Raw genomic sequence first — 27,769 nt, 5'->3', positions numbered from 1 at the left:
AAAAAATTAATATTTAAAATCATTTGGGAAAAAAATATTTTTTTTCGAATGTCTGTACTTATGTGATTTCTACTTTATCTGCCCATGAACACCTTGGTGGCCCCGTTTCTGCGGAGGTGTTCATATTTCCATATGCGTTGGCTTGCTCAATTTTGACTTATCTTCTTTGGGAGGGCCCCCCCCCCAAAAATGGCTCTAGAGAACCCAAACCAAACACAAAAAAAAGATCACGGTTTGGGGGAAAAAGGAGCAAAAGATGGGGAAAGGTCAGGACCAAATTTTTTTCTTTGGCCATATTTGGTCAGACTTGAAATGCAAATTTTGGACGGTACGAATGACATGTTTATAAACTAAAAGGGTACAAGGGACCCCCGTTTGGTAACCCCTTTTTGGGGCGGGGGATTGAGAAATGCTCCGAGATGGGAGAGGCTAAGAACAGGAGAAGGGCTTCATCTCATGGGGTCCATGCCCTCCCCCCCCCCGGCCAAGACTGGGGGTCGTAAGGGCCATTGCCACCCTTTGGGTTTTGGTCTGGTTTTTGCGGGGGGTCTGACCATGGTTTACGACCGGGGCTGGACCGCCCCGAATCTGAAAAAGGTGGGAAAAGTTGGGAGAACAAAAAATTTTTTTTTTTTAGCGATGAAAAAAACAATAGAAAACTATTTTTTTAACATAAAATGTGTTGATATTTTTCTACCAAATGTTTCACGGTCTGAAAGGTACAATACCTAAATAAATAAAGGGTTCAATACTTATTTATTTGTCAAAAGATAAGGATCTGCGTGAAAACAATATTAATCCTTCTATACTAAAAGAAAACCCCACTTATTTTGCACCAAGTTTTTGGGTGAGTGCAACTTTTATTTTTTCATGGGGGCACCAAACCCACACGAAGTTAAAATTTATCCGTTGGCAAAAAAATGGGTAAAAGAAGGTGAAAAAGGACGGGGCTTTAGAGAGGGGTGGACAAAAGAGAAATAACGATTTAAGGGGGCCCGAAAATAAACCAATCCCCCCAAAATTTCCCCCCTCACTCGCATCTACCTCAAACACACAAACTGCGGCAAAACGCTAACAAAAAACCCCTAAATCTTCAGCCCATAGTGCTGTGTCTGCATAATGTTGGTACGTCTTATCCTTCTCCTGACTCTTGACACAACATTCCTTGTTAAAGAGAGCTTTAGGATGTGCACAGATCTAATCAATCAAATCTGTTACACGTTTAACATGAAGAAGGACTCAAGCTAAATCAAGCTGTAGTGGTAAAAAAAAGAAGAAGAAGCTATGAGCGGGGTAAAGGGACACAAATTCATAGTAGAATAAGTTTCCTGGACCACATAAATACTGAGCACAGTCTCTGCAGAGCCACAAGAGTCAGCAACATAGAACAGCGGAGAATGATGCTGCCTCCACTGGTTTCTAACTTGTAAAATACTGTTTCTGGAACTAGTATTTGTAGTTTGTCTTAATGTACTGATTGTTTGTTTAGATTAAAGAGTAAATGGGACAAAACATGACAATGAATATAAATCAATCTGACTGTTTGTTAAAGTTGATTCATAAAAAACAGGCCAGTAAAATGTGTCCATGGGACCAGCAGTTTTATGACCCACCTGCCAAATAGGGCCAGATGTTAAACTCTTCTCCATTTTAACTACCATTACATGCAAATACAGTCGTTAAAAGGCTCAAATATGACTTTCAGTAAAGGGTAATATTGGCCCCATGTATCGAGCTAATCCTGGCGTGCGTGTGTGAGCCTCTAATGACGAGTCTCTCCAGATGCCACAGTGAGCTGTTTGCCACACTGAGAGGCGGGAACATAGCCGAGGAGCCTGGCCAACACCTGGCCATGCTGGAGTGACAGAGAAGTCATTACTATGTATTACTGTGTATTTGCTGAGTGACTCCAGAGGGCAGCTGTGTGGGAGGTGATGAATGAGCTCCCAATGCTGCTCTACTGATAAACACACCAACATGCACCTTCCTCTGTTCTCTCTTCCATCATTCCTCTCATAAAAAATCTAAGCGAACAAGATAGAAAACTTCACCACTCTAAACACTTGATGCTTTGATGGATCTCTTTGTAGGATACCAATCATGCACCCGTTGAGCTAACGGCCGTGTATCTTAGCAGCAGTCACTTTTTGGATCAATCTTTCTGATTAGCAATATAATAGATAACATATGTTATATCACATATTTTCACTGCTACTTCATGAACAGAATCAGGTACTTACTGCCTGATTAATTTAAATGGATAGTTTTTAATTTGCTTCCATGCTTACTGTTCTGGCTCTGAAAGTAGAAGAGTTGCTCCTCGATGCGGGTCATCTGGCCCTGCAGGGTCTCCACAGTGGCCCGGTGGTCGTCCTGCAGCTTCCTCAGCTGCTCCCTGTAGGTCTGGCGCTGGCTCTCAACCTGTGAAGACAGGTCAGCCTGAACCTGGGAAAGATCTGACTTCAGAGCCCCATTTTCTGACTGCACCAACAGCAGCCTGGAGGGGGAGACAGAGTGAGAGGTAATTAAAAGAATCATTTAGAGACTTCTGCTGCCACAAGGTATCTAGGTAGTATGAGGAAATGTACGGTATGTCAATATGGTAGTATGATAAATTCTAGACAAGAAAGGGTAAACAACTGGAAAAAAAACCTTTTGAGCCAAGAACAGCTCACCTCTCACGGAGCTCGGCCTCCTTGTTCACGGTTTCCTGGAGGATTTTGTTGTGTCTCTCCAGCAGAGTGTCGTGTTCAGTCTGGAGCTGCTGCAGCTCAGCTGTGCAGCTCTGGAGACTCTGCTGGCTCTCTGCCAGCCTGGACCTCAGCTGTTCTACCTGAGAGGACAACTGCTCCCTGCCAGACACATCACATATTCATTATATTCACTTCACTCTTACAGCGTTGACTGACACATACTATTAATTAGTGTTCCCTTTAATATGGTCCATTGAGCGGCTGCCTTTTAACCTGTGAATTAATTAAATTAACATTTAAATACTTACTCATGTGATATGATCTGTATTTAGCCAATCCTCTGTATATATCTGATTATTATCCTAAAGACCAAGCTGTGTTATCAAACCTGATCCAAGCATTGAAACTGCAAAGAACTTGTGCTTGTGTTACACAACATGCAGTAAAGTAATTATTTGTTTGTAGCTATTAAGTCAACCTATATTTAGGTGTTTTATGGGTGTGTATCTGTATTCTCCATTACTTTCTGGTTGCCTCTACATCTTCCTTAGTCATGCATGTTTGTCACACAGGAGTTCTCCATACCTTTCTAATTTGGTAGAGTCTCCGTCACTCTGGGAAGTGGTTTTGCTTTTCTGCTGTTTGAGCACATTGTGGACTCGCACCTTGTAACCCTCAAACTCGCCAGCTGTTGCCATGAGCTCAGCCTGGAAACAGCACAAAGATTAAACAGATATACAGTAAATAACAACATACATTTTGTACTACAGTTTTACTCCACCTTGATGGTCATGGTCTCATAGTTTACTCAGACGTAGACCTAAGGACATATTTTATGTGACTAGTTGAGAAAACAACTGCAGAGACATTATTTGACTGTGTCCAACTGGTGAAAGATATGGAGCCAGTTTCACTTATTTTCTTTACCAATTATGTTTTAAATGTTTTTCCTTTCTCCCGTTTTCTCAAATTGTTTTCTTTCTATCCACTAGTGCACTCACACTCACTGTACTCTCACAATTTACCTGTCTCTGGGCAACTGCTTCAGATAAATAAAAAAATCAATTATACATATTAACATGAAAAAACTGTCTTTTAGGCTTTTGTTTCAGCCAGTTCATATGCATATATCATTAAAACTGCTTGTGCCAGGTCTCTAATAAGATTGAAGACCCAGCTGAGCGTAGTTTACTCTTTTAAAGTTGTACACTTGTGATCTTTTCCATCATGTAGTAATACTAAGAATGTGGGGAAATAATAATAACTTACAGTCAGTCATCAACCAAAAATCAACCAACAACCACACATATTTGCTACTTTCAGCTTCTCAAAAAAAGAGAACTTCTGGCTTTCTCTCTTTTACTGTATAATCACTATAAATTGAATGGCTTTGGATGTGTAAAAAGTTGTCATTTTTCCACAGTTTCTTGACATTGTAAAGATTAAATGACTCATAAAAATGATTGAGAGCTTAAAAATAAAAATAGTCCCAAGTTGCAGCGCTACATAACCCAGCTCACTAAGCATGAGCTGGTGCAATCTTCAATTAAACTGATCAGAGGTGGAAGTGTCTCTTATAGTTGCTGATGCTGCAACTATAAGATGTGCTCTTTACCTTACCCCAATCTGGTGGAGATGTTTGTGATCAGCAAGTGTATATCGTATAGAGGAGTGTCAGTCGAACAACCCAACATGATTTGACCCAAAATGAAACTGTGTGTTATGATCATTAAACATTTGATTAATTGTATGTGTTGCTAATATGTTGCTAATTTTCAAGTGGAAAAATGCTCACCTTGAAACAGACCTTTTTACTCAATTGTAAATGCAGCAGATATCTGAGATGCATAGTGTTTACCTTTTACTGAGCGTGTGTGTGTGTGTGTGTGTGTACCCTAGCAATGTCTCTCTCCTGCTGCAGGCTGTTGATGCGTTGCTGCAGGGAGCTGCTGGTTCTCTGTTGCTGCTCCAACGCAGACCTCAGCTGCTCCTGCAGACGATGGCGCTCGGCCATCAGCTCGCACACCTCAATCTCAACGCACAAACACAAACGCACTTTAATTTGTGACTTGTGTAATGAAATGTTGATTTATAAAACTACATATTTTATCAAAAGGGATAGCTGAGAGAAGTTTTGCTGGTACCTTGGAGCTTTCTAGCTGCTGCTGGTGAGCCTCCAGCTCTCCTTTCAGAGAGGCCTGCAGCAGCATGAGGGAGCTTTCCTGCATGTATGCACACGCACACATAAACAACTTTAAATGCATACAGCCGTGTAAGCAACCGCGGCTACACACATATGATTTACTGTTGCTAACATCTTCAAGGCCTCCCCCACCATCATGCCCACACATGGTTGCATAACACTATTTACATTCATCAGGCAGCAACGTTACACACACACAAACAGACCTGCATCTTGACATCGGCCAAGTCCTTCTTGGTGTTCACCAGCAGCTGTTTCATCTTTGAGGTCTTCTCCTCCCCCTGGTCCAGCTGGGACTTCAAAGTCTCTGGAAACCCAAATTCACATGCACAGGCCATGCAAACACACAAACAGACAAATTAAAAAATGGTTTAGGTAAAATACATACTGTATTGACATTTCTTTCAGTGTTTTGTTTTATTACAAAGCTTGACAGTATAGCGCAATAGGAAACCTGAAGACAGAAAAATGACATACTGTATAACAGAGGGCCCTGCAGTTACATGGTTGACAGTAAATCATTAGGGCTCTGCAAGAATAATAACATGTTTCATATCGTATCAGTGAACGCTGACTGGAGTAACTAAAACTATGCAGACCTGCAATATATATTATTTTATCAACAATCAAAGGATCTAGAGTACATTGTCAGTCTTATATTATTGTATTATTATTGTATTTCATTAGGTGTCAGACATCTCTGATATGATGGCTACAACGCAATTTTTTGATCACATATTTAATGTAGTATTGGTGAATACCGCACAGGTTGTATGGGTCTGATCAATCTTCAAATACCAATTCTGTGGAATCTTACTGTGAGCCAACAACAGTGTGAGCACAATTGGCATTCTTGTATCATGCAATTTCTCAATAGGAATACATCTTTCTTTTAGCTAGACCCACTTATCCTTAAGGGTCCTACAATGACCCAGCTGACATTGTAGACGTATTAATCTATGCGTTAAAAGAATTAGTGTAAATGTGAACGTCTCATACACACCAATTTTCTCTTTGAGTGTGTCCTCCTTCTGGGTCAGTGCATTTATCTGGGCCTTTAACTCCTTAGCACACTCATCTCTATCTGCAAGTTGGACGTTGAGTTCTTTTACCAGGCGTTCGTAGTCGGCCATCTCCATGTCCATTAAGGAGCTCTGCTGCGCCTCCTGGAGGTAGAGCCGACATACCACATCATTACAGGGAACAAAGCTAAAACCTCATATCCCTGTCAGTCAGGTCATTCATCTCAAATGTTGAGGGAAGAAGAAAATTGGTTTAGAATTAAAGCTCACTTTGCCAACTGACTTTACCTTCATCCAACATGTAATTGACTGTTTTTAAACTTTCACTTTTTGAAGAGATTTCCTTTATCTGTGATTGTGTGTGTGACTGTTGAGAACCTTGTAGCCTTAAGAGGACTTAATATTTTTCACACACAGTAATTTAGCACCTGACCTTTAAAAGCCCTAACTTCTTAAGCTACTGCAATAATTACAATTCCAGACACACACACAATTAAATCTTTTACTATGTGGTAAACTTTAAGCAAGGTAATATTTTTATGGATTTTGATGGAGTTTTACATTTTTGTTGTAGGTATCATTTAACTTTCTGGAACCTTTGCCGAAAAAAGAAAATGTTTCGTTATTTGCTTTTTTTTTTAATACTCTGAAAAAAATATCGGTATCAACCTCAAAAATACCATATTTGTTGGGCTGTAATAACAATGTGGACACATGACATGAAGTCAGACCTCCATGGCAGCTTGCATGTAAACTGTTGTACTATGTAGGTCTCCACTAATGGAAATGAAACAGCAAATCCTCCAGGCTATAATTGCTCTCTTTCTCTCTGAGAGGTTCTGCTGTAGCTGCAGGCTGGACATCACAAGTCCAGTTGCTTGACTGGACAGGCCCTCAGAGACACTAGTGTCTGAGAAGTTGTGTGTGTGTGTGTGTGTGTGTGTGTGTGTGTGTGTGTGTGTACCTTGCGTAGCTGCTCCAGCTCCTGGGCAGTCTGCTGAGACTGTTGCTTCTGTTTGCGGAGCTGGGCTGTCAGCTCTTCTACCTCCTTTGTGGCAGATGACAAGTCCTGGAGCAGCAAGCAAACACATGATCAGTTTTTTTTTTTGTATGTATATAGTATATATTTCATATTATTATAGGCTGGCATGACCTCTGATAAGTACACAACAGTAGTACAGAGTATCCATCTCCCCTGATTTCTACCTTGATCTTCTGTTCTTTCATAGCTCTCTCAGCCAGCAGGTCTCTGTCCAGACTGGCTGACTGTCTTTGCAGCTCCTGGTTTTGGACTTCCAGCTGCCTCACTGTGCTCCTCATGGTCTCCATACTGGCCAGCAGGCCCTCTTTCTCACTGCTCAGTGTATCATTCTGTAAAAACAATGTATATGTCAAGTGCTACACTTACATCTACAAGATAGCAACTTGTCAAGAAGGTTTTTACCAGTAGAGAAAATGTGATTTATTGATAATTTGTGAAATGAAACAAAGTGTGCTGAAAAACAATTTCACACTGAGACTGCTGCTTTTCTTTTTTCAGATTTGAGGTGTTTCACGTGAAAATGCACATGTACTGTGGGCAAATGCGTCAAACCTGCATGTACGAACGTGACACATTTGAAAGTCATTCATGCAGATCTGACAGCGGCAGGCTCGGAGGGCTTTCTCTGCAAGGAACACCAGCACCAGCAGCAGCTACCTCCCAAGATCTGTCAGCCAAAGACTGAAACTATGATTGGTAAACAAAGATGTCCAGACATACTCTTAGATCCCTGACTAGCTTTCAGTCTGCCTGGCCCCATTCCCCTGAGACCCATAAGCGCACACAAGAATAAACCTGTGTCTCAGAAAATGGTGCTGCACTAGCACACAGCAGATGGAAGCAATACTCTGCTCCATTTACCTGCCTGTTGTTCTCTCATTGGAAAGAGACAGTTATGAGCTTGGGGAGAGGAGTATATATAAACAAAATTTCTCCCTAGCTCAGCCAGCCACATTTGATGGGCTATTTGTTGGTGCCAGGCTGTCAAGCGTAGTGGGGTAAAGTGGCACTGGCTAAAATGGCTCACTGTAAATCAGAAGGAAACTAAGTTATGTGAGAAGTATTGGACAGATGTATCGCTGGACAAAGTGGCACTGTTTAGATTTACTGGAGGGTGAGAGCAGTCTGTGTGTTTGTTAGTGGTAATGTGTGACTGTGTGTCTGAGTGATAGAGTGTGTATTTGTGTTACCTGTGTGACAGCACTGCTGAGTCGTTTGGTCAGCTCAACAATTTGTCTCTCTGCCTCCTCCACCTTCTCTCTCTCTTTATCAGTTGCTCTGTCTGCCTGTCGTAATCTATCTGCAGGTTCTACACACACACACACACACACACACACACACAACACACACACACACACACACACACACACACACCACACACACACACACACACACACACCACACACACACACACACACACACACACACACACACACACACACAGCATCTCAGCTATCTGCTGCATTTACATTTGAACAAAACTCTCATTACACACAACAGAGTGGTTTTGTTTCTAATGGAGACACAGTTGTAAAGCGAGCATGTTTCCACTTGCAAATTAGCAACATTTTAGGATGACATTACCCTGGCCTCCAGCACCACTGTGAGGAATCTTGGAGTTATCTTTGATCAGGACATGTCCTTTAATTCCCACATAAAGCAAATTTCAAGGATCGCCTTCTCCTTCTTCTCACCTACAAAGCTCTTCATGGTCAGGCACCATCTTATCTTGAAGAGCTCATAGTACCTTACAACCCTACAAGATCACTACGCTCCCAGAGTGCAGGGTTACTTGTGGTTCCTAGAGTCTCTAAAAGTAGAACGGGAGCCAGAGCGTTCAGTTATCAGGCTCCTCTCCTGTGGAACCAGGTTCCAGTTTGGGTTCGGGAGGCAGACACCATCTCCACATTTAAGAGTAGGCTTAAGACTTTCCTCTTTGATAAAGCTTATAGTTAGGGCATAAAATTGAATATTGTTAGGGAGTGAGGAGTCGCAGCGTCCGCCTAACCCGGCCCACCTGCTTCTCGTCATAGTTGTCAGATTTATCTATCATATAATCAAGCATATAATAAAACTAAAGGGAGACTTGGCATACAGCCCGATCTGGTTGGGGAGAGTTCTAGCCTGACCAGGCTCCTCTCTTTACCCTGTCTCTCTTGGTTATGTTTTGATAAAACTTATAGTTAGGGCATAGAATTGAATATTGTTAGGGAGTGAGGAGTCGCAGCGTCCGCCTAACCCGGCCCACCTGCTTCTCGTCATAGTTGTCAGATTTATCTATCATATTATCAAGCATATAATAAAACTAAAGGGAGACTTTGCATACAGTCCGATCCGGTTGGGGAGAGTTCTAGCCCGACCCGGCTCCTCTCTTTACCCTGTCTCTCTTGGTTTTGCTGTAATAGTTTTAGACAGCTGGGAACATTCTTTGATACACTGAGCTCCTCTCTCCTCTATCTTCCTATCTTTTCATTTATGTGTATCCATGTCCCAGAAATGCATGTTACTAACCTAGCTCTGGGGAGTCATTCCCCGGAGTCCTTATGTTCTTTTTTCCCCAGCATGTTCCCTCGGATCAGGGATGCTCCAAAATCATGGTAGCAGCTGTCGCCATGGTCCCGCTACACGTTCTGCGGTGCCATGTTCATCTGCTACACTCTGCAGTGCCCAGCTACGTCCTGCTGTGCCTTGTAATGCCGCACAGTGCCCTGCTATGCCATGAACTACTACAAAGAACTGCTACAAACTACTATTTTTTCTATTTTTATTATTTCCACTAACCCCAACCGACCCGTTAGACACCGCCTACCAAGAGCCTGGGTCTGTCCCAGGTTTCTGCCTAAAAGGAAGTTTTTCCTCGCCACTGTCGCACTGTTGCTTGCTCTGGAGGAAACTACTACAACTGTTGGGTCCTTGTAAATTCTGGAGTGTGGTCTAGACCTACTCTATCTGTAAAGTGTCTTGAGATAACTCTTGTTATGAATTGATACTATAAATAAAATTGAATTGAACATTTTAGGAACGCATACAATTAATCAAATGTTTAATGATCATAACCCTCAGTTTCATGTTGGGGTTCTCTTTGAAAGAAAATCTAATCATTTAAATAGTCCATCATATGGAGTGACATTTGGATACCTTAGCTTGTGTCATTTTCAATCAGTCATGGAGGCAAAAAAGAACAAGGCTGTTTAAATATTGCCTTATGTGGTCCATGTTCTTACATGGACAACACAAAGAATTATCTTTTACATTACATATTTATTCATGCTCTATTATGGAATCCAGCATTTGATTTGCAATGGAAATAATTATCGACCGGAAAGTATGCATCCCTAAACCACATTATGCTACACAACAAGGCTTTTAACTCCATCTTTGATAAGATGATACACAGCTTACTGCAAAACAGTGCAGTGACTTAAACGTTCTTAATGAATGAAACGTATTAATATTTACATCTCTGCTACCACGGAGCTGCCATTTGAAGCCAGTCGGATAAACTACAATAATGCATGGCTATCTATCTAAAAACAAGGCTGTTTTCTATTGTTCCTGAATAGTTACCGTTTTACAGATCGAATTTCTTCACCTGGCAGCCGCTGTTGGCATTAATGTCTTTATGGAAGTACCTTTTAGTTGTATAATTACAGAATTGAAACAGGGTATTCTTATTTTTTCTCCCCAAGATTATTTTTTGGGCATTTTAGGCCTTTAATGACATGCAGGAAAGGGCCGCAGGTTGGAGTCAAACCCGGGCCCGCTGCTTTGAGGAGATAAACTCAATATGTGTGAGCCCGCTCTACCAACTGTGCTACCCGGGCGCCCTAAGCAGGAGATTCTGGCAGCACTCCTGTCCCGCCTACCTTGTAGCCTTCAGCACCGTGGATGATATCTTTCATAGAGCTGCTTACTTTCTCCCTCTCTGCATTCAGTAATTCTACTTTTTCCTTGAGGGATGCAACCTGGAAGAAAATCAAATAAAATGTACAATTAGTAATCTAAGCATAGAGCAAAACAATATATAATAATTTTCTACCATCTATACAATTATTTATCTAGTCTAAACTTGAGGCATTGCTTTCTAATACTAAAAACTTGATAAAAATCAAAGCTTTTTGATATTTGAATTTCTCTTGAAATTTACAACAGATTTTTATATGTTATATAGTTGAAGAATTAGCAGGAAACACTGTACCATGTAAAGTCCTGTGTATTTACTTTGTTTAAATGCCACGTTCATGTTGTTAAATGAAACAGTGCAAACTAAAATGTACAGTTTAGACATGTCATGCTTCACTCTACCTCTTTCTTGCTGATTTCCAGCTCCTTCTTTGCTTTGATGGCAACTGATTTGATTTTGTTCATCTTCTGATCCTTTTCTTTGTGTTCCTTCTCCAGGAGGGCTGAGGGGAGCAGCAGAGTAACATTCTGAATTTATAATCTATAATTTATTACCTGCTCCAAAGAACAGGCAAACTAAATTGTTTCTTGAAGGACTGTAAATTTAATAAAATGCCACCTGCATACCTATTTTCTTTGTGAGCTCACCAGTAGCATTTTCCTCAGAGGAAGCAGACTGGGCAGCAGACTCCTGAGAGAGAAAAGCAGGAAAGAGCAGGAAAGTGTAAAAAGCACTCAAATTACATGTCAATTATTAGTTTTTTTTGGTTTGAAGCCAACATCTAATATTTTTGCAAATATTTATTTATCCTTTCATAATATCTGAAATAGCCCCCAAAAATGTACATGCATTTTGTTCTTATTCCAGGCTGAGTGGATAACCCCAACCATCCTCCAAGTGAAAGAAAATACCAACTGCAATATTTCTAGAGCTAAAAGACACATTGCATTTATCTATCAGTTCATCTACAGATTATTTCTTTAGTTTGCAAGATGTAAAAAATAATGCCAGACGCCTGTTTGCTGGCAGCTTTCTGTTTCAAGCTGTGAACTACATATATGTTAGGTATTTTACTTGCTACATGACTTAAAGCCACTATGTGCAAGTTTGGTAATTTTCTGATATTGCCAATTTCCAATGGTGTTATCAGAAAAGGCACCATTACAGACAGCATAGCATCTAATTGATTAATGTGGCTTCATGATCTTGTCTGATCAGGCAGTTCAAAGCAAAATGTGGTCCATTAATGACTTGAATATTGAATATAGAATATTTATCAGAATATCACCAGTGATTATAATCAGGAGCATAACTGTCAAATTTCCATTTCTGTGGACTAACAAATGTGGACAACTATTCTAAGAGGAAGCTGACACATCAGGAGCTCCACTCACCTGGAGAGCAGCAGTCTCATACCTCAACTGAGATATGAGTGAATCCTTCTCTGCCAGCTGGTCTTTAAGCTCTCTTCTCTCTTTTTCCATATTCGTCTCAATTTCCCCTTTCTCCTTTTCCTCTTGCTCTTGAGTCATGAGAGAAATGTGAGCCTGCAGTCTCTGGTTCTCCTTGTGCATCTTCTCATTGACTGACTTCATGTCCTCCAGATCTTTCTGCAGCCCTTCGGTATCCTTCACCACCTCCTCCAGGTTGTTTCTCAACATGCTCCTCTCCTGTTCCAGGTCTGCGATATGAGCCTGAAGCTCCTTTTCCACCTCCTCTAATCCTCTTACCCCTTGGGCCTCCTCTAGACTACTCTTCAACAGCCCCCTCTCCTTTTCCAGCTCATCAACCCGTGCTTGGAGCTCCTCGACTACCGCAGTGGAGTTTCGAAGTACATCAGATTGACTTCCCTCCAGAGCTGTTATGGTAACGCGGGCCTGCTCTGCCTCCTCTGTCAGTGAATTCAACTTCGCCACGAGGTGATTCTTTTCAGAGGTCTCCTGTTCTAGCTGAGCCTCCAGGGCTGCCAGCTTAGAGGCTAAAAGCTCCCTAGTTTCCTGGGCTTTGGAAAGCCCAGACGATGCCTCTTCCAATTTCTGGTGAAGGTCAACCTTTTCCGAAGAGAGGTCTTTGATAGTCAGCTCTAAAGTGGAAACCGTCTCCTGCATTCTTTCCACCTCCTCTTTCAGGCTCTCCTCCATCTTCTCCCTCTCCTCTTTCAGATGTTGCACTTCATCCTCCTTCTCTTTTTTCAGGCTTTCTAACTTCTTCTCTTCCTTTGTTCTCCACTGAAGTGCCTCTTTCTCTTTCTCCTCAAGCAGCCTCTCTGTTTCATTTACTCCTTCATTGTTCAGCTTTTGCATTTCCTCTTCTCTGTGCTGAAGCTGGGATTGTATTTCGTCTCGCTCTTTAGTCAGCATGTTGACAATCTCCTTCAGGTCTTGAGTCATGTTTTCCTTCATCTGCAGTTGGGAGAGGATCTCCTCGTTCTGCCTGGTCAGTTCCTCTACAGATTCCTTTAGTTCACAGGCCAAAGTTGTTTGTTCCTCTACAGACAACTGGAGTTTCTGGTCATCGCATACAGAACCTTCAAGCTTTGGCTTCAAGTGTTCTAAGTTCTTCATCAGAGTATTTTTCTCCTCTGTAACTTCTCTCACCTTCACCAAAAGATTATCCCTCTCTTGGCTAAGTTCGTCCATCTTTTCTTGGAGTTCCCGTAAAGTTTTGCCCCCCTGCTCCTTCATGGCTTTGTACTGAAGAACAAAATCTTTCGTCTTCTCACCTAGTTCTATCTCCACAGCTTGCAGTATGTCTCTCATGTGTTGACACTCAGCCTGGGCAGAGTTTCTCTCTTCAGTCAATGACTCACATTGGGCCCTCAGCTCTTCTGGACTTAAGGGGTTTTGGTCCCCAGGACAGATTGCTGACTCTTTCAACTCACATCCATCTTTGTGTGCTTTACTCTGTTGCTGAAACTCTCCTTGGACTTCTTGTTGGTCCGGGTCCAGGGTTATGGCTAGATGACTGGGAGCACTTTCACGGCTCATCTGCAATTCATTGATTTTGAACTCCATCTCTTCTCTCTCCATCTGAAACTCCTCCTTGGCTCTCTCCTGCTCTGCCTCGAGCTCAATCTTCACATTACTGAGCAGGGTAAGCTCATCCCGCAACATGGTGTTCTGGGCTTGAAGTTCTTCCATGGCTGCTCTCAGTCTTCCGATCTCTGTCTCCTCTTCATCACCTTGGCTGGAGTCACCCTGAGTGCAGGCAGACAGCTCCAGCATTTTGGCAATCCCTGAACTGCGGGCAGGTTCCTCGTCTTCCTCCTGCACATCCTGCAAGTAGCTGTCTGGAAAAAAGAGGTAATGTTTATGTAAAATTTATAGATTTCACAATCAATTAAAAAAATATTGAACTCATGAATCTATATTAAAACCCTTGCTGCTTGGTCCACAAAAAACTTAAAAAAAAGTTAATGAATACTGCATCATTGTATGGATAGTTGAAATCACCTAAAGGAAACAGTGACAGATCTAGCTCCTATTCTAAACTCTTTGCATGAATGTTGTACTGTTTTACCTTTGAGAGCGAGCTGCTCGGTCAACTCCTCGTGGAGTAACAGGAGACGCTCCCTCTCCATCTCACAGTCCTCCTCCAGAGCCCTCATTTCCTCATCGTGCTGCAAACTCTTCTGAGCCAACTCCTCTTTAAGGTTCTCCACCTCCTGCTGGGCCTCCGTCAACTCCCTTTGGTGGCTCTCCTGCAGCTCAGCGATCTCCTGGGATTTTCGCTCTTGAATCCCTTCCACTTCAGCTCGAAGGGTTTCCAGCTGAGCTTCAAAGCAAGGGCGGACCTCTTCAGTGGTCTCTTTTGCAATGGCTTGTTCCCTCTCTCTTTCACTCTCCCTCTTCCTGTCACTTTCTTCCCGGTCTTTCAGTAATCTCTGGAAATAAGCCACTTCTTCTTGGTGTTTGTTGTTGGATTCCTCAATGCTGCTCTCTAAAGTCTTAATCTGCCTTTGGTGATCTTCTATCACACGGTCAAGCTCTCCTTGCAGTACCGCTAGATTATCCTAAACAAAATAACAGTTAAGTGTGTTTTATGACAATCTGGTTTCCATATAAGCATACATGCATCAATGAATGGACTTAACAAGTTACAGAAATACACTGAAATCTCAAAAAGTATTCAAAGAAACCATGTAGAATTCAACAAAACTGGCAAATTAACCAGTGTTACACAACGTACAGTATTTGTGTTGTATTTTACCTTGGCTTGCTGCTTAGTCTTCTCTAGATCTTTACGAGATAGTGAAAGACTTTGTTGCACTTCGGCCTTCTCCAGTAGTAAGGCATCCATCCTCTCAGTCAACTCCTAAGACACACACACACACACACACAATTTACATAATGCAGCATGAAAATGACGCACAGCATGTTAAATAGAGGAATATTTATAGCAGACACATGATGAAATGCTGCCGTGCAAACAAACCTGTATCAGAGTGGAGTCATCTGAACTGTTATTGTTTTTAGATTGCTTTTTGAGGGATTCGACTTCTTTTTCCAAATCTGAAAGAAGAAATAATGTCACATACTTGCACACTATTGGTCAACAGAGCCACACACAAGTTTGTATATATATCAGAATATATCAAGGGTTAAAGGACTTATGTGTCAACAGGATTTGGAAAAACTTGTCCATGCCTTTATCTTCAGTAGACTTGACTACTGTAACGGGGTCTTTACAGGTCTCCTAAAAAATCAATCAGACAGCTGCAGCTGATTCAGAACGCTGCTGCTCGAGTCCTCACTAAGACCAAGAGACTGGATCACATCACTCCAGTTCTGAAGTCTTTACACTGGCTTCCTGTGTCTCAAAGAATTGATTTCAAAGTACTCTTGCTAGTTTATAATCACTTAACGGTTTAGGTCCAAAATATATTGCTGATCTGCTACTACACTATGAACCACCCAGACCTCTCAGGTCATCTGGGACAGGTCTGCTTTCTGTCCCAGAGTCAGAACTAAACAGGGTGAAGCAGCTTTCAGTTTCTATGCTCCTCATATCTGGAATAAACTCCCAGAAACCTGTAGATCCGCTGCTACTCTCAGTCTTTTAAATCAAGGCTGAAGACCTTCTATTTGATGCTGCCTTTCTTTAAATGACTAATCATTTCTTTAAATTTCTTATGCTGCACTGTAAATTTTTTTCTTGTGTTTTATGTTTCTCTTAGTTTTTAACTGTCTATTCATGTGTTTTACCGGTTTTAATGCTTGTGATTTTTAACTGTTTTTACTTGTGTTTTATCTGTTTAACTGATTTGTGTGTAAAGCACTTTGAATTGCCTTGTTGCTGAAATGTGCTATACAAATAAAGCTGCCTGCCTTGCCTTGCCTTGTATAGCATTTATAGCTACCTGCACATCTGCCCTTCATCTTCTGCATAGCAGCCATCTGCTTCTTGGCAAACTTGATAAGGTCATCTTTGGGGAGTGTGTCCAGCTGAGAATAATATATAAAGAAAAGAGCTAAAACATGAAACCATACCAACATATTTAACAGTGAATCCTGTTTATACAAATCTAGACTCATAATACACTTTTCACACATAGATGTGCAGTACCTTTGACTTGGCTGCACCTGCTGGTGATGGAGCCCCATGCTCTGCTCCTGTACCACCAGGGTCCTGTTTCAGTGAAGGGGGGTGGGGGGAAGAAATGACAAACTGAACTAGATAAGACACGATAAGAAAAACTTTATCCTCTTAGGTGCAGATTGCAACATTGACATTTAAAAGCTTTGTATGTATGCTAGATTTTCTTCTTCGTCTTGACTGCGTGTCCGATAAATGACCAGTCTCACAGTCAACACAATATTTCTTTTGAAAAGTCAGAAATCTTAATGTTGTCGCTAAAAGTGAACTGTTGATAAATTATGTTTTAAAAGCTTGTGTTTGTTATTTGGAACCCTTTTTCAATTTGGCATAGATGGACAAAATTGTCACCAATTCGGAGAGCTGGCTTTTTTGAAATACAGCAAAAATATGCCGCTTGTACCTGAACGATATAGTGTTATGCGCCAGCTTATTGTCATTTTCTACCAAGTAACGTGTTTGTCGTTGGTGTATTTCAAACCAAGGTTTGGACTGTAGTTAAAGACATAGGGTTAACCGGTTAGTGTTTTACAGCCTTTCAAGCCTTTTCAAAGTCCCAAACACCGCTATTACAAACGGCAGAACATTATACTATAAGCTCATTTAGGTTGCTATAACGTTACATGCATTAACGTTGCTTAGTTATGCCAGACTGGCTAAAGCTAATTCCTCGTCACTGAACATTTACCTCCATCTCAGTCGAAGTTTATCGCTCGCTAGCTACTTCTATGTCGTCTGTCAAGCAAAGAGAGGTAGCCGGTAAGTTGTCCCGGATAGAGTCAAAGCGATATCTGAAACAGAATCAGATTTTTTGGGAGATTTAATACGAAAAAATCCCCTCTGTTATGGTTCTGAGTTAACGAGCTAAAGCAACGACTTGCTTCCGCTAACGTCAGCCCCGTGACGTCAGCAAAATTTACGTCAAACATCCAACAGGATCAGCATCCTCCAGAAGATTTTGGCAACACTTCAGCAGATTTATCATTGACCGTATCTATAAAGACTTTGCCCTATTATGGGAAAATGTTGTATTTTGTTTTTATAGAACTCATAGTAAAGAAAAGATGTTTTTTATTATAAATTTACTAATCCTTTTGGCCAAATTTCCTATCCACAAATGTAAATTCAGTTCTAAAAAACCTAATTTTATTCTTTTTTCCCATGATGTTGTGCATTATATAAATCTGATTTCGGGCTCCCATAACAAGAAGGCAGCTAAAACTGTCAGTATTTGGTCCTCCTTATCTCTCTAATGACCTTTAAGCTTCCCCTGGCAAATTGTATCGTATTACCATGTTTGTTGTGTTTGTATCTTTTACTTTTGTGTGTTGTTGGTGTTCTGTTTTGTATTTTTTGAAATAAAGATGGCATTTAAAAAAAACAAAAAAAAAACAGGATCAGCATCCGTTTTTTGTCCCGTCCAGTCTTTTGCAGATTGTACCCTTATTAATTGTGCACAGACAATCTGAATTTATTCTACATTTTTTTTGGCTTCCAGATACAAATATATATATATATTATTTTTCACATGTGGAAATAAAAAAATATTAGTAATAACAATTAACTGACACCAACCAACAATAGTCTTAAACTACTTGTGCAGCTGTATTTTATACCTGGCCACTTACACTGTTACCTGGAGGCAGAAATGTCATTAACCACATGGTGCATGACCTGATATCTCAGGTCCTCCAGAATGTGTCACAACTGAGTAATGGAAAGGTCAAATTAAGCGCTTTCACCTGTTTTCAGAGAACTGGGTTGAAAGCCATTATGTCTGGGCATCCAAACTAGATTACAATACAGAAGAGTGAGTATGGAAGAGTGAATAAATGTGGCCCGTAGCTTCAGGGATTACAAGCTGGGGCCATACATTAAAAATGCTCTTAAAATTTAGTAGATGAGTAATATTTCATTGCATTCTGACCTTTTGGACCCATTCTGACTTGAAAAGAGTGCACATCACAGGGAGCAGAAGTAGTAGTAGTCTAGTAAAAAGACCTTGTAAGTTAGGAGAAGCCTATTCCAATTGATTCTTTTACCTACAGTATGCTAGCAATGGATATATTGTGTAGTACAATAGTACTGTGAAAAGGTTTTATGGTTTTTGCACAATATGTTGTACCACAAATTAAATAAAAAGGAAATGACACAACATTTACAACTATGTATAAAATAACCTCACAATCCACACTTTTGTGTAACCTTAACCTTTTTTTCTAAATTTGATCAATCCAGTTATAAACAAATGTGGATGGTAGTAATGTTCAAAACCGTTATATACAACCTAAATATAATATCTATATAGTAGTATAACACAAGATTTTGATTAAACATTTCTCTGCTAACCTTTGCACACCCTAATTGATAATAAATGTCACATTGTATTAACTACATTAGAATAAACACAAAATAGAGCTTAAACAATTTTTTTTAAAAGCGTCTCTTTACTGTGAATTTTTGCAGTGGAGCAGTCAGAATAAGATCATCAAACATTACACCTTAATGACAATTAAACCCATCTTAATGACCAGTATTCAACATTGACAGAATGCACAGATCTTGATTAGAGAGAGAGAAGTGATGCAGAGACAGCAAACACCTTTAAATGACAGTTTGACAAGGTGGCTGCAGACAGAACATGCCGTAGTTGAAAACCTGTGTAAATCTAGCTGCTCTGATAAGTTTTTACTGTGTATTCAAGGCCATATGGGGAATAAAATTATGAACACAAAGCTGTCTGATGCGATACCATCATGTTGTTTTGGGACTGCTATTGGGAGGTGGCAGGGGTGGTGGTGGTGGTGGGGGGCGAGGGGGGGTTTCTGACCTCATGCTGACATCAGGCCTGTCACAAACTCAGTGGATGGCCTAGCTGTGCTTCTGTATTCCCATCACGTGAGGTCCAGTTTTATCCGTTGAATATGGAGAGTGTCTGTTTTGACACAAGTGATAGAAGCACTGACAGAGGCAGCTTAGCGAGGTGCCTCTCATCCTGACAAGGCTGGGGTGCTCTGGGCAGAGGGGCAGGGGCTCTGCCGACTCCCTGTCTCATCTGGAAGAGACCCATCTCTCCCTTCCACCCCGTCTGGGTCAAACACACTCATCCATCACAGCCCCTCCCTTGTTTTCTCCCAGGGCATCGAGCCACATTTTGCAGCCATTTTTCTCCCCCCACTCGTGGCCGTCAGTCAGGGACGGCTTTGCAGTAATATAACTGACACTGGCTGGCGTTCAGGGAGTAATGAATAGCCTAGCTGGGTCCATCAGGACAAGCAACAGACACCCCTTACATCCTTCTCTCTCTCACTTTGTCCTGCTAGTTTTGTCTCAACAATCACCACATTTCAAACTAACATGCAGAGTGAAATACATTCTACTCTTTCCTGCCTGTCTCTCCCCATTTCTGGAGTGCCCCCTCAACTGTTTACATGAAAAGACGTTTTGTACATTTGACTTTCCAAATGTAAAGGTTGCACAAGGGTTGTGGGAAATAAAAATAACAGTCAGTGCTCATTTTAAAGTTTAAACGTTTATAAAATTGAGTTTAGACTCAGTTTAAAAAAAAGTTTATTTTAAAGAATATATCTGTTCTCCGTCAAATTTCACTTGCAAAGCTTCATGTCAGTCTACAAAGATGCACTGGGTCTATGCAGAGTCACTCTCTGCTGCACTGCTGAGTGATACTGTATGTCTTTTTTCATGGCTGTAGTATACAAGTATAGCTTTTCATGGCTGCAATATACAAGTATAGCTGTGGAGCCAGTTCCAAAACTGTAAATGTGTTGTGGTGACAAACCTTTCCTGTGATAAAAAAAAAAGTAGAATGGTAAAAAAAATATGACAACTTTGTCATATTGTTTACATAGGCTTTAAGTGTTAAAATGGTGTAAGGGGTGTAAAAAAACATAAACAACTTCACAGCTAAGAGAGCAGAGGAAGTTCATGCCAGCCCCAGCAGTTGAGGCTACATTTCCCCAGTTGTGACCAGCAGCAAGAATACTGTCATTGTGATAAAGAACAAAGCATAAAAATTAGACATTGTGGTTTTACAGGAATTATGCTCAGAACTATTTCTCGGCTGGACACAGTGATCTTGTCACGCTCACCATAGTCTACGTCCTTGATATTCCACTTTTAGGATTGGTCCATTCCTGCCGGAAAATCCGCTGGATTTCGCCCATTTAGGCCAGATACCCGTTGCCTTGGGCTTCCTTTGTGTTGGCATTATAAACTCTGGTCAACTTACGTGGACTATGGTTCCCCTTTTATCTAATCTCTGCAGGATAAATTCAGACAGCTAACTAGACTATCTGTCCAATTTGAGTTTTCTATTGCATGACAAAAGCAACTTTCAAACCTACGGTACACCAAAACAAGTTCTTTCCACGCCTATTTTGCAGTGGCATCGAGATTTTCTCCGGTGCTTAGCACCAACCAAGACGATTGTGATTGGTTTAAAGAAACGCCAATAAAGCAGAGAACGTTTTACTCGGATCCCTGAATGCTATGTGGAGTAGCCAGACTCTCCTCCAGCGCGCTTTGGAGGAGAGTCTGGAAAGCAAGACTATATACTATGGCCGGCCAAAAAAGCTAGCTGTTAGCCTCAGCCATCCCTTGTAATTAATCAGTGTAGTTGTAAAAACATTGAAGTGAATGGTACAATAAAGTAGTCGTCCTCTCCAGACTCCATTCCCCCTTTCTTCTTCCATTTGCTCCCCCACTCCACTGCACTCAACCTCCTACCCAATCAGTGAAAGGTGACTTTGGTGGTGGCAGGATGGAGTGGTTATGTTACCAACCCCCTACCGCGTGATTGAAGCCTCTCAATTTTAGAGGCCAAGAAAGATGGAGTCGTAGATTACCCCTTCATTACAACATTGGGATTTACATTTGTTTGAATGAATCTCTCAGATAAGATTGTTACTTTACTCAGCATACTGGTCCACCTCTCATTTTGTTCCAATGCATAGTGCATTTGTTTTCTTCCTGACATTTTACCTCTGCAGACTGGCTGAACCATTAATAGCTTTGACATTTAAATGTTTTAATGAGTCAATTGAACCTCTCAGATTGTTCTTTTCACTACAGAGCATAAGAGTGGGGGTTTCTAATAAATAACCAAAGTTTATACTCCTAAGATGACAAAATATGTCATTATGTTCTGAGCTGCTCCAATAGTGTTGGCGCTGTACATAACAGGTTAATATATGATAAAGTCTGGGTGTCATAAAGTCAAGAGAAGGTACTGTGTCCGACGTACATCATTAATCAAACATAGCTGTAAATGATGGATACATACTCTTTTTCTTTGATGATAATTCATAATTAAATCTGGTTTTATTTTATGAATTTGCAAACTTGTGGCAGTACCTGACCCTCTCTCATCACTGCTGCTGAGGTTCTCTTGAGAAAGGGCCATTTTGGCCAAAGGAGGTGAAGACAAGGGACCTTATTTTCCCGAGACGAGCAAACACAGATCAAAGACCCATTTGATCTGAATGAAATTATTGGTAAGAACTACACATTAATCTAACCTGTAACATACTATACCATCGCTGTAATTGCACTGTGCATAATATTTTATGGAAAATTTCTGTAGTAACAGATTAACAAGACAAAGATTCTTTGGTAGCAGCTCTGTGAGGCTTTACTAACACACAGTGGTGCTTTGAGCTAAATGTTGAAGCCAGCATGCTAACATGCTCACAATGACTATGCTAACATGGTATAATGTTTACCTTGTTCACCATCTTAGTTTAGAGTGTTAGCATGCTTATGTCAATTAGCACTAAACACAAAGTAAAGGCTGATGGGAATATAATTAGTTTTGAAGGTTATCTATCGCTAACAGATTTGACTACAGAGGTAGGAAACATTTGTGGAGATACACAGTACTTTACCTTGTTTGTGTGCATACATGTGCAGCAGTGGAGGCCCCATCCTGACGCTTGTCTATTATTGATGTGGCAGAGTCACATCCTGTCAGCTTGGCCTCTGATCTGATGAATCCAAACTGCATAGTTGACCTTTGATCTCCGTGACAACCTATCTCTCAGGTTGTTCCGACTTTTTGAGGCAGAAGCCGCCCCGTGACACCAACAAGTCAGAGACAATAGAACAATGTCAGTAGTGTTTCAAGAGTTGTTGCTTATCAGCATTTATTTGTCATAATGTTAATGGCAGACCATGATGGGTCTCTTCATTTTTTTTTGTAGCGTACACATACATAAATAAATATATGACCTAGTTTAATCTGCCACTTTGAGTAGAAGTATTGAATTGAGCGATCGAGGGATTAGGAAGAAAGAGTAGTAAGTGTAGCAGTTTTCTCTTCCGTGCCCATTGGCTGTCAGTGTGCTGTATATAAATTGTTTGGTGGCTCAGCAGGAGTCGAACAACACTTCATCAAGGACCACGGGCACAACATGCATCCGTCTGCACCCACATCAGGCGCTCCGCCTTGATTGCAACAGTCTTTCCCCTACGCACTCCATTCCCTCTTTTGCCCTGCTCTTCCACGTGCTTAAGGCACATTCTGCACATCCTGTACAGATCTTGTTGATTCACTGATTTGTTTCCTCCAACAGTGGAATTGAGACAAGGCCACCTTTCTCCAAGATAACACATAACTAAATCTTGTCAGATAAATAACCCAACGGCCCAAGAAACTTGCTGATTATCTGTATCTAGAATTTTATGCTGTTTAATAGCTTTTATTTCTGTAAGTGGTGACAATTATGCTGCTCTTACAGGATGTGCTGAGTAAAATGTCTAACATATTGCACTTCCAATTTTGAAGTTGGACAGCATTGCACTCACATGCAATTCTGTTGGGACATCAAAGGCAAACAATAAATAACCCTGAAATGTTATAGAGGTTACAGGTTTGTTGCCCAATAAGCACGCTAAATTATTTATTTTGTTATACTTCATTCATTCAGTTTTACATTGTGTTCGTGCTAGCTGAGTATCCTGTAGGGCTGTAATTAACAGGTAATATTTTGAACCAATTCAAATGCAACTCAACCTAATCCTAAACTACATGGTAGAATGGATGTGAGTGTACAAAGTAACAGGTAATTTCAGATTTGTTGTTGTGGGAGTGTTACTGTGAGGCATTTGCATTTTGCAAAGTTATCAATAAGTCACAAACAGGTACAAAGAGTCCAAAATGCTTACACACATGAGGTTTTGAGTCACGATTAAACTTTCAACACGGCTCAACTAGTTTTCTCCATTTAAGTCTATGATTTTAAGGTTGTGCGCAGGAGAACAATGGCCACCAGGGAATGTGATATATCAGAGTGCATTTTACAGAGACTCCTGCTGGAATACAATGGACGCCCTTTTGTGATCATATTAATTTTTGAAGTTCATTTGTGACCATTTCCATTGGGAGCGACATGTTTGCAGATATGCAAATAAGGTTTATTGTACAGCTCAATAAAAATGTACAAAGTCTTTGGTGATTAGACTCCATCGCTATACAAATATTTCGTATATCTATATAGAGGTAGAGAACCCCATTAGCCCCCCCCAATGGAATCTAGACACCGGTGGTGGTGACGAAGGAGCCCGAAGACCAGACCGAAGGAGGTTTCGGACGGTCCGCTGGAGTAGATGACTGGAGGTGGAGGATTGCAATCTTTGCCTGCAATGACAGCTGATAGCAAGGGGAGAAATATATTTAAAGCAGGATTGTGACTCTGTGATTGGCCCTTGCAATTTTTGTACAATTCTGATTGGTTTAGCAGGGAGGTGAACGCCTCCAACAGCTGATTCGAGTTAGGTAGAGCAGTGATTAAGAGTTAGGTCTTCCAGAAAGAATTTATGCTGAGCTACATGAGGTGTAGTTACAGTTCGGAAAAGCTAGTAATGGGACCTTTAATTTAATTTTGATTTTGTCACGCATAGCTAACAATTAATTTTGAATAAAGACCTATTTAAAGGACAATTCCGGGGCAAAATTAACCTAGAGATGAAAAACATGTGTACTGAGTCAATCGTTCTCTGGGATCTGTGTTCATGCTAATCAAATGTGTCTCAAGCTTGAAACAAGCTACCGCAAACCGGTGATTAGCTGCTAACGCTATCATTCGGGGGATTGGGTAAATCACTATTTTTATACCACTAAAGCTCAAAATAGTAACACACTAGAAGCACTTTTCCAGTGAGGGCTGAGCGTTACTGCACAGCCTCCAACTGAACTTGAAGATGTAGATGTGACGTGAGCAACCTGTCAATGCACTTCCAAAACTTGCAGAGACGGAGAGTGTTCTCCAAAAACTGCCTTTATTCAAAATCTTGAAAGTTCCTTTTTTGGGATTTTAGTGATGAATAAGGTGGCAAAAATTATTAAAATTGTCCCGTTGTTGGTCTGTCTGTACCAGAAACCCGACTCTCGTTGACCTAGGTTTCTATGTGGAAAAGGGAATAGCGAAAAGACCCTGCCCTGAAGCAGGAGCTGAAAGAGTTACAGGAACCCAAATTGGTCCAGTCAGAACCCAAGAAAAAAAGGTTCTAAGAATCTTATGTTCTTGGAACTGCAAAAATCCCTCCAGTTGGAAAGCGGCTAATGAGAAAGTGATCCACTTCTCACTTGAATTATTACCTCAGTAAACATTTGCATAATGAGTTTATGGTCTCAATTGCTAGTTTTAAGTCTTCTGTAATACAGAATGATGTTCATTTTTGGAATTATGGTCTTGTTGATTTTAAAAATCGGCGATGAAGCAGGGGGTGTTTATGGGCGTGGCTATGATGTGATTGTGATTGTCTAACGTAACGTGGAGTGTAAGCAGCTCCTCCATCTCTCCTCCGTCTTGTGAAAATCAGCACATCTACAACCAGGATGGCTGCGCCCGTGACGGCAAACTCGACGACTCTTAGCAGATATCCACCAACCAATGGGTGATGTCACACATTCTCTGTCCATTAATATTAACGGTCTATGCGTGCAACCAGTAACCAGTAACATGGCTCAAACGCCTCTTTTCCAAGATGGTGCCCGCATGTAAACATGAACGCTACTGTCTTTATATTCTATCTTTTTATTTAACTGTCTGTACACATACAAAGTTCTCAAGGTCTCGGTTTAGATGTAGGGACCCTCATCATGCTACTATTGAAGTGTGGTGCTATTTTGAGCTTTGTTTGTGGTATAAAATAGCGATTTACCATGTGCCCTGAAAGCTAGCATAAGCAGCTAATCACCTGTTCACTCTTGTTTTAAGACAGAGACACATTGGATTAGCATGAAAACAAATCCCAGAGAACAATCGACTCGGTACACATATGTTATTAACTTCTTGGTTCATTTTGCGCTGGAATTGTCCTTTAAGTTACTGAACAAATTGGAGATGACCCTCATCTCCAGTTTTTTTAGAGGCCTGGGACCTGCAGCTTTTGAGCACTAATAGAGGTTAGCGATCGACAAGGCCAGCTGATGCAGAAATGCATCAGAATGTTTGTTAAGACCTTCAGTGAGCAAGTAATTTTTCATTGTCATTGTGTTGTACATTACCCTGTTGTGCAGTAGCTATGGAAGCTAAATTGTACATTCACTCAGCCTAGTGAGGCAGCCCTGAAATGACAGCGCTGTTTAATGTATGGTCCTTAAAACTACCCAACACACATGTACGTGTACACGTACACACACGCACGCACGCACGCACACACGCACACAAACACACACACACACACAGCAGACCAGTGTTGATTTCATCAGCAGGGGCAGGAACAACACAGTAGCTGATGGCTTAGAGAGTGATGAGGCATTTAGATTTACCAATGACAGCTATTTGCTAAGTGTGACTGAAATACTGTCTCCTCTCTTACTCTGTATTTCTCTTATGCTTCTATTCTCTCCATATTTTCCTCTCTCTTCTGCTTCTTGTCATTCATCATCAGTCTGGAGGAGCTGGGGCCTGTAACCATTGGCCTGTGTGTGTGTGTGTGTGTGTGTGTGTGTGTGTGTGTGTGTGTGTGTGTGTGGTGTGTGTGTGTGTGTAAGAAGACTATTAATCTCAACTGAATGTATTTCATCTGCACTGCCTCAATTTCAATCAGAGCTAATGGAAGTGCTGGCCAACGATCAGCTCAGCCCTGGTCCTCAGCTAACACACGCACACACACACACACACACCACACACACACACACACCACACACACACACACACACACACACACCCACACACCACACCACACACTACAGCCCTGCATGCACCCTGTGTGTAATAAAGTTGGTAAGCATTCACAATAAACTATAACAAAAGAAGCTACTCAACAATGAGACAGTGGCATGCTGGACCTGAAATAAAATAAAATAAAATACCTGACTGCTTACCATCCAGGCACTGAGACTAAGACACAATTATTTGTACTGTGAAAATGATTGCAATGTTGCACTTTATCCTATCTTAAGGGAAACCACTGTCACAGCACAGAGACACATTGTTGGGCAACAACAATTTGAAATTCGGTAATTACAATATAGTTACTAAACCAGGTTATGGTCTGTTACTTCAACGTTTTTGTGGTTGGCTTGTTTGCCGTACAATCAGAAGTTAGAACCGAAGATTAACATAAATTTCTTCTCTGTGCGTCCAGTGGAGGGACTGATCTGGGATGTATTGGCTTGGGGACAGTGAGGTGAGGGTAGATGGATAGCCTTTGTCAGAAAAGAAGGAATACAGCTTCTGGTAACAAAGTTGTCTTATTCACATGTTGTGTTGTCCCAGCTGGCTCTTTGCCATTAGCCATTGGTAAGCATAAACACAAGGGTTAGCTGGTTTTCAGAGTTGGAAAATGTATTAATCCAGTACTTTTACTATCTAAGAGGTTGGGCGTTCTTAAATGTATTTATCTAATTTAATTAACGTATTCATATGGACAAAGCACCTTAATCAACATTACTGTAAATGTACATGTGTTAGCCAGCTGACAAAATGTTTTGAAGCACTGTGTGAAATTATCAGAGCCAAGCTAGCTGTTAATGGTCCATAAATACCTTACAATGTAATCACTGTTTCAATGACTAATATTATGCAATGAATAATTGATATTTGCCCAGCACTGATTGTCTATATAGTTACTTTGTATCTATAATTTGATGCATACGTATTTATGCTGATGTCACAAAGGTATGTTGTCACAAAGGCATATCTGCTCAAGAAAAGTTAAATCAGCAATTACAGATTTTTTTAGCCTCTTGGGGGCAGCAGAAACAAGTTGTTGACACAACATTGACATATCACCTTTACAGTTGATATGGCCAATATGTACTTTCTTTTGGTTCTATTTTTGGCC

General features: G+C 40.9%; 1 protein-coding gene across 1 annotated transcript; it reads right to left on the bottom strand.

Annotated features, from left to right (window-relative positions):
* Positions 1 to 387: 387 nt before the first annotated feature.
* gcc2 (GRIP and coiled-coil domain containing 2) lies at positions 388 to 17,361 on the bottom strand. Its single transcript, XM_032529958.1, is given in 22 exon segments — positions 388 to 588; positions 2,289 to 2,497; positions 2,676 to 2,852; positions 3,279 to 3,400; positions 4,588 to 4,725; positions 4,838 to 4,915; positions 5,103 to 5,203; positions 5,900 to 6,062; positions 6,883 to 6,987; positions 7,125 to 7,289; positions 8,151 to 8,233; positions 8,236 to 8,269; positions 10,827 to 10,925; positions 11,266 to 11,366; positions 11,491 to 11,554; positions 12,259 to 14,153; positions 14,384 to 14,876; positions 15,074 to 15,178; positions 15,299 to 15,375; positions 16,224 to 16,308; positions 16,430 to 16,492; positions 17,148 to 17,361. Coding segments are annotated over 22 exon segments (4,497 nt in total). The 5' UTR covers positions 17,154 to 17,361; the 3' UTR covers positions 388 to 454.
* Positions 17,362 to 27,769: the final 10,408 nt, after the last annotated feature.

This window comes from Etheostoma spectabile, chromosome 11 (genome assembly GCF_008692095.1).
Source record: "Etheostoma spectabile isolate EspeVRDwgs_2016 chromosome 11, UIUC_Espe_1.0, whole genome shotgun sequence".
NCBI lineage: Eukaryota > Metazoa > Chordata > Actinopteri > Perciformes > Percidae > Etheostoma > Etheostoma spectabile.
Note: the sequence above shows the minus strand (reverse complement) of the source record. Positions and strands in the feature narration are given on the sequence as shown.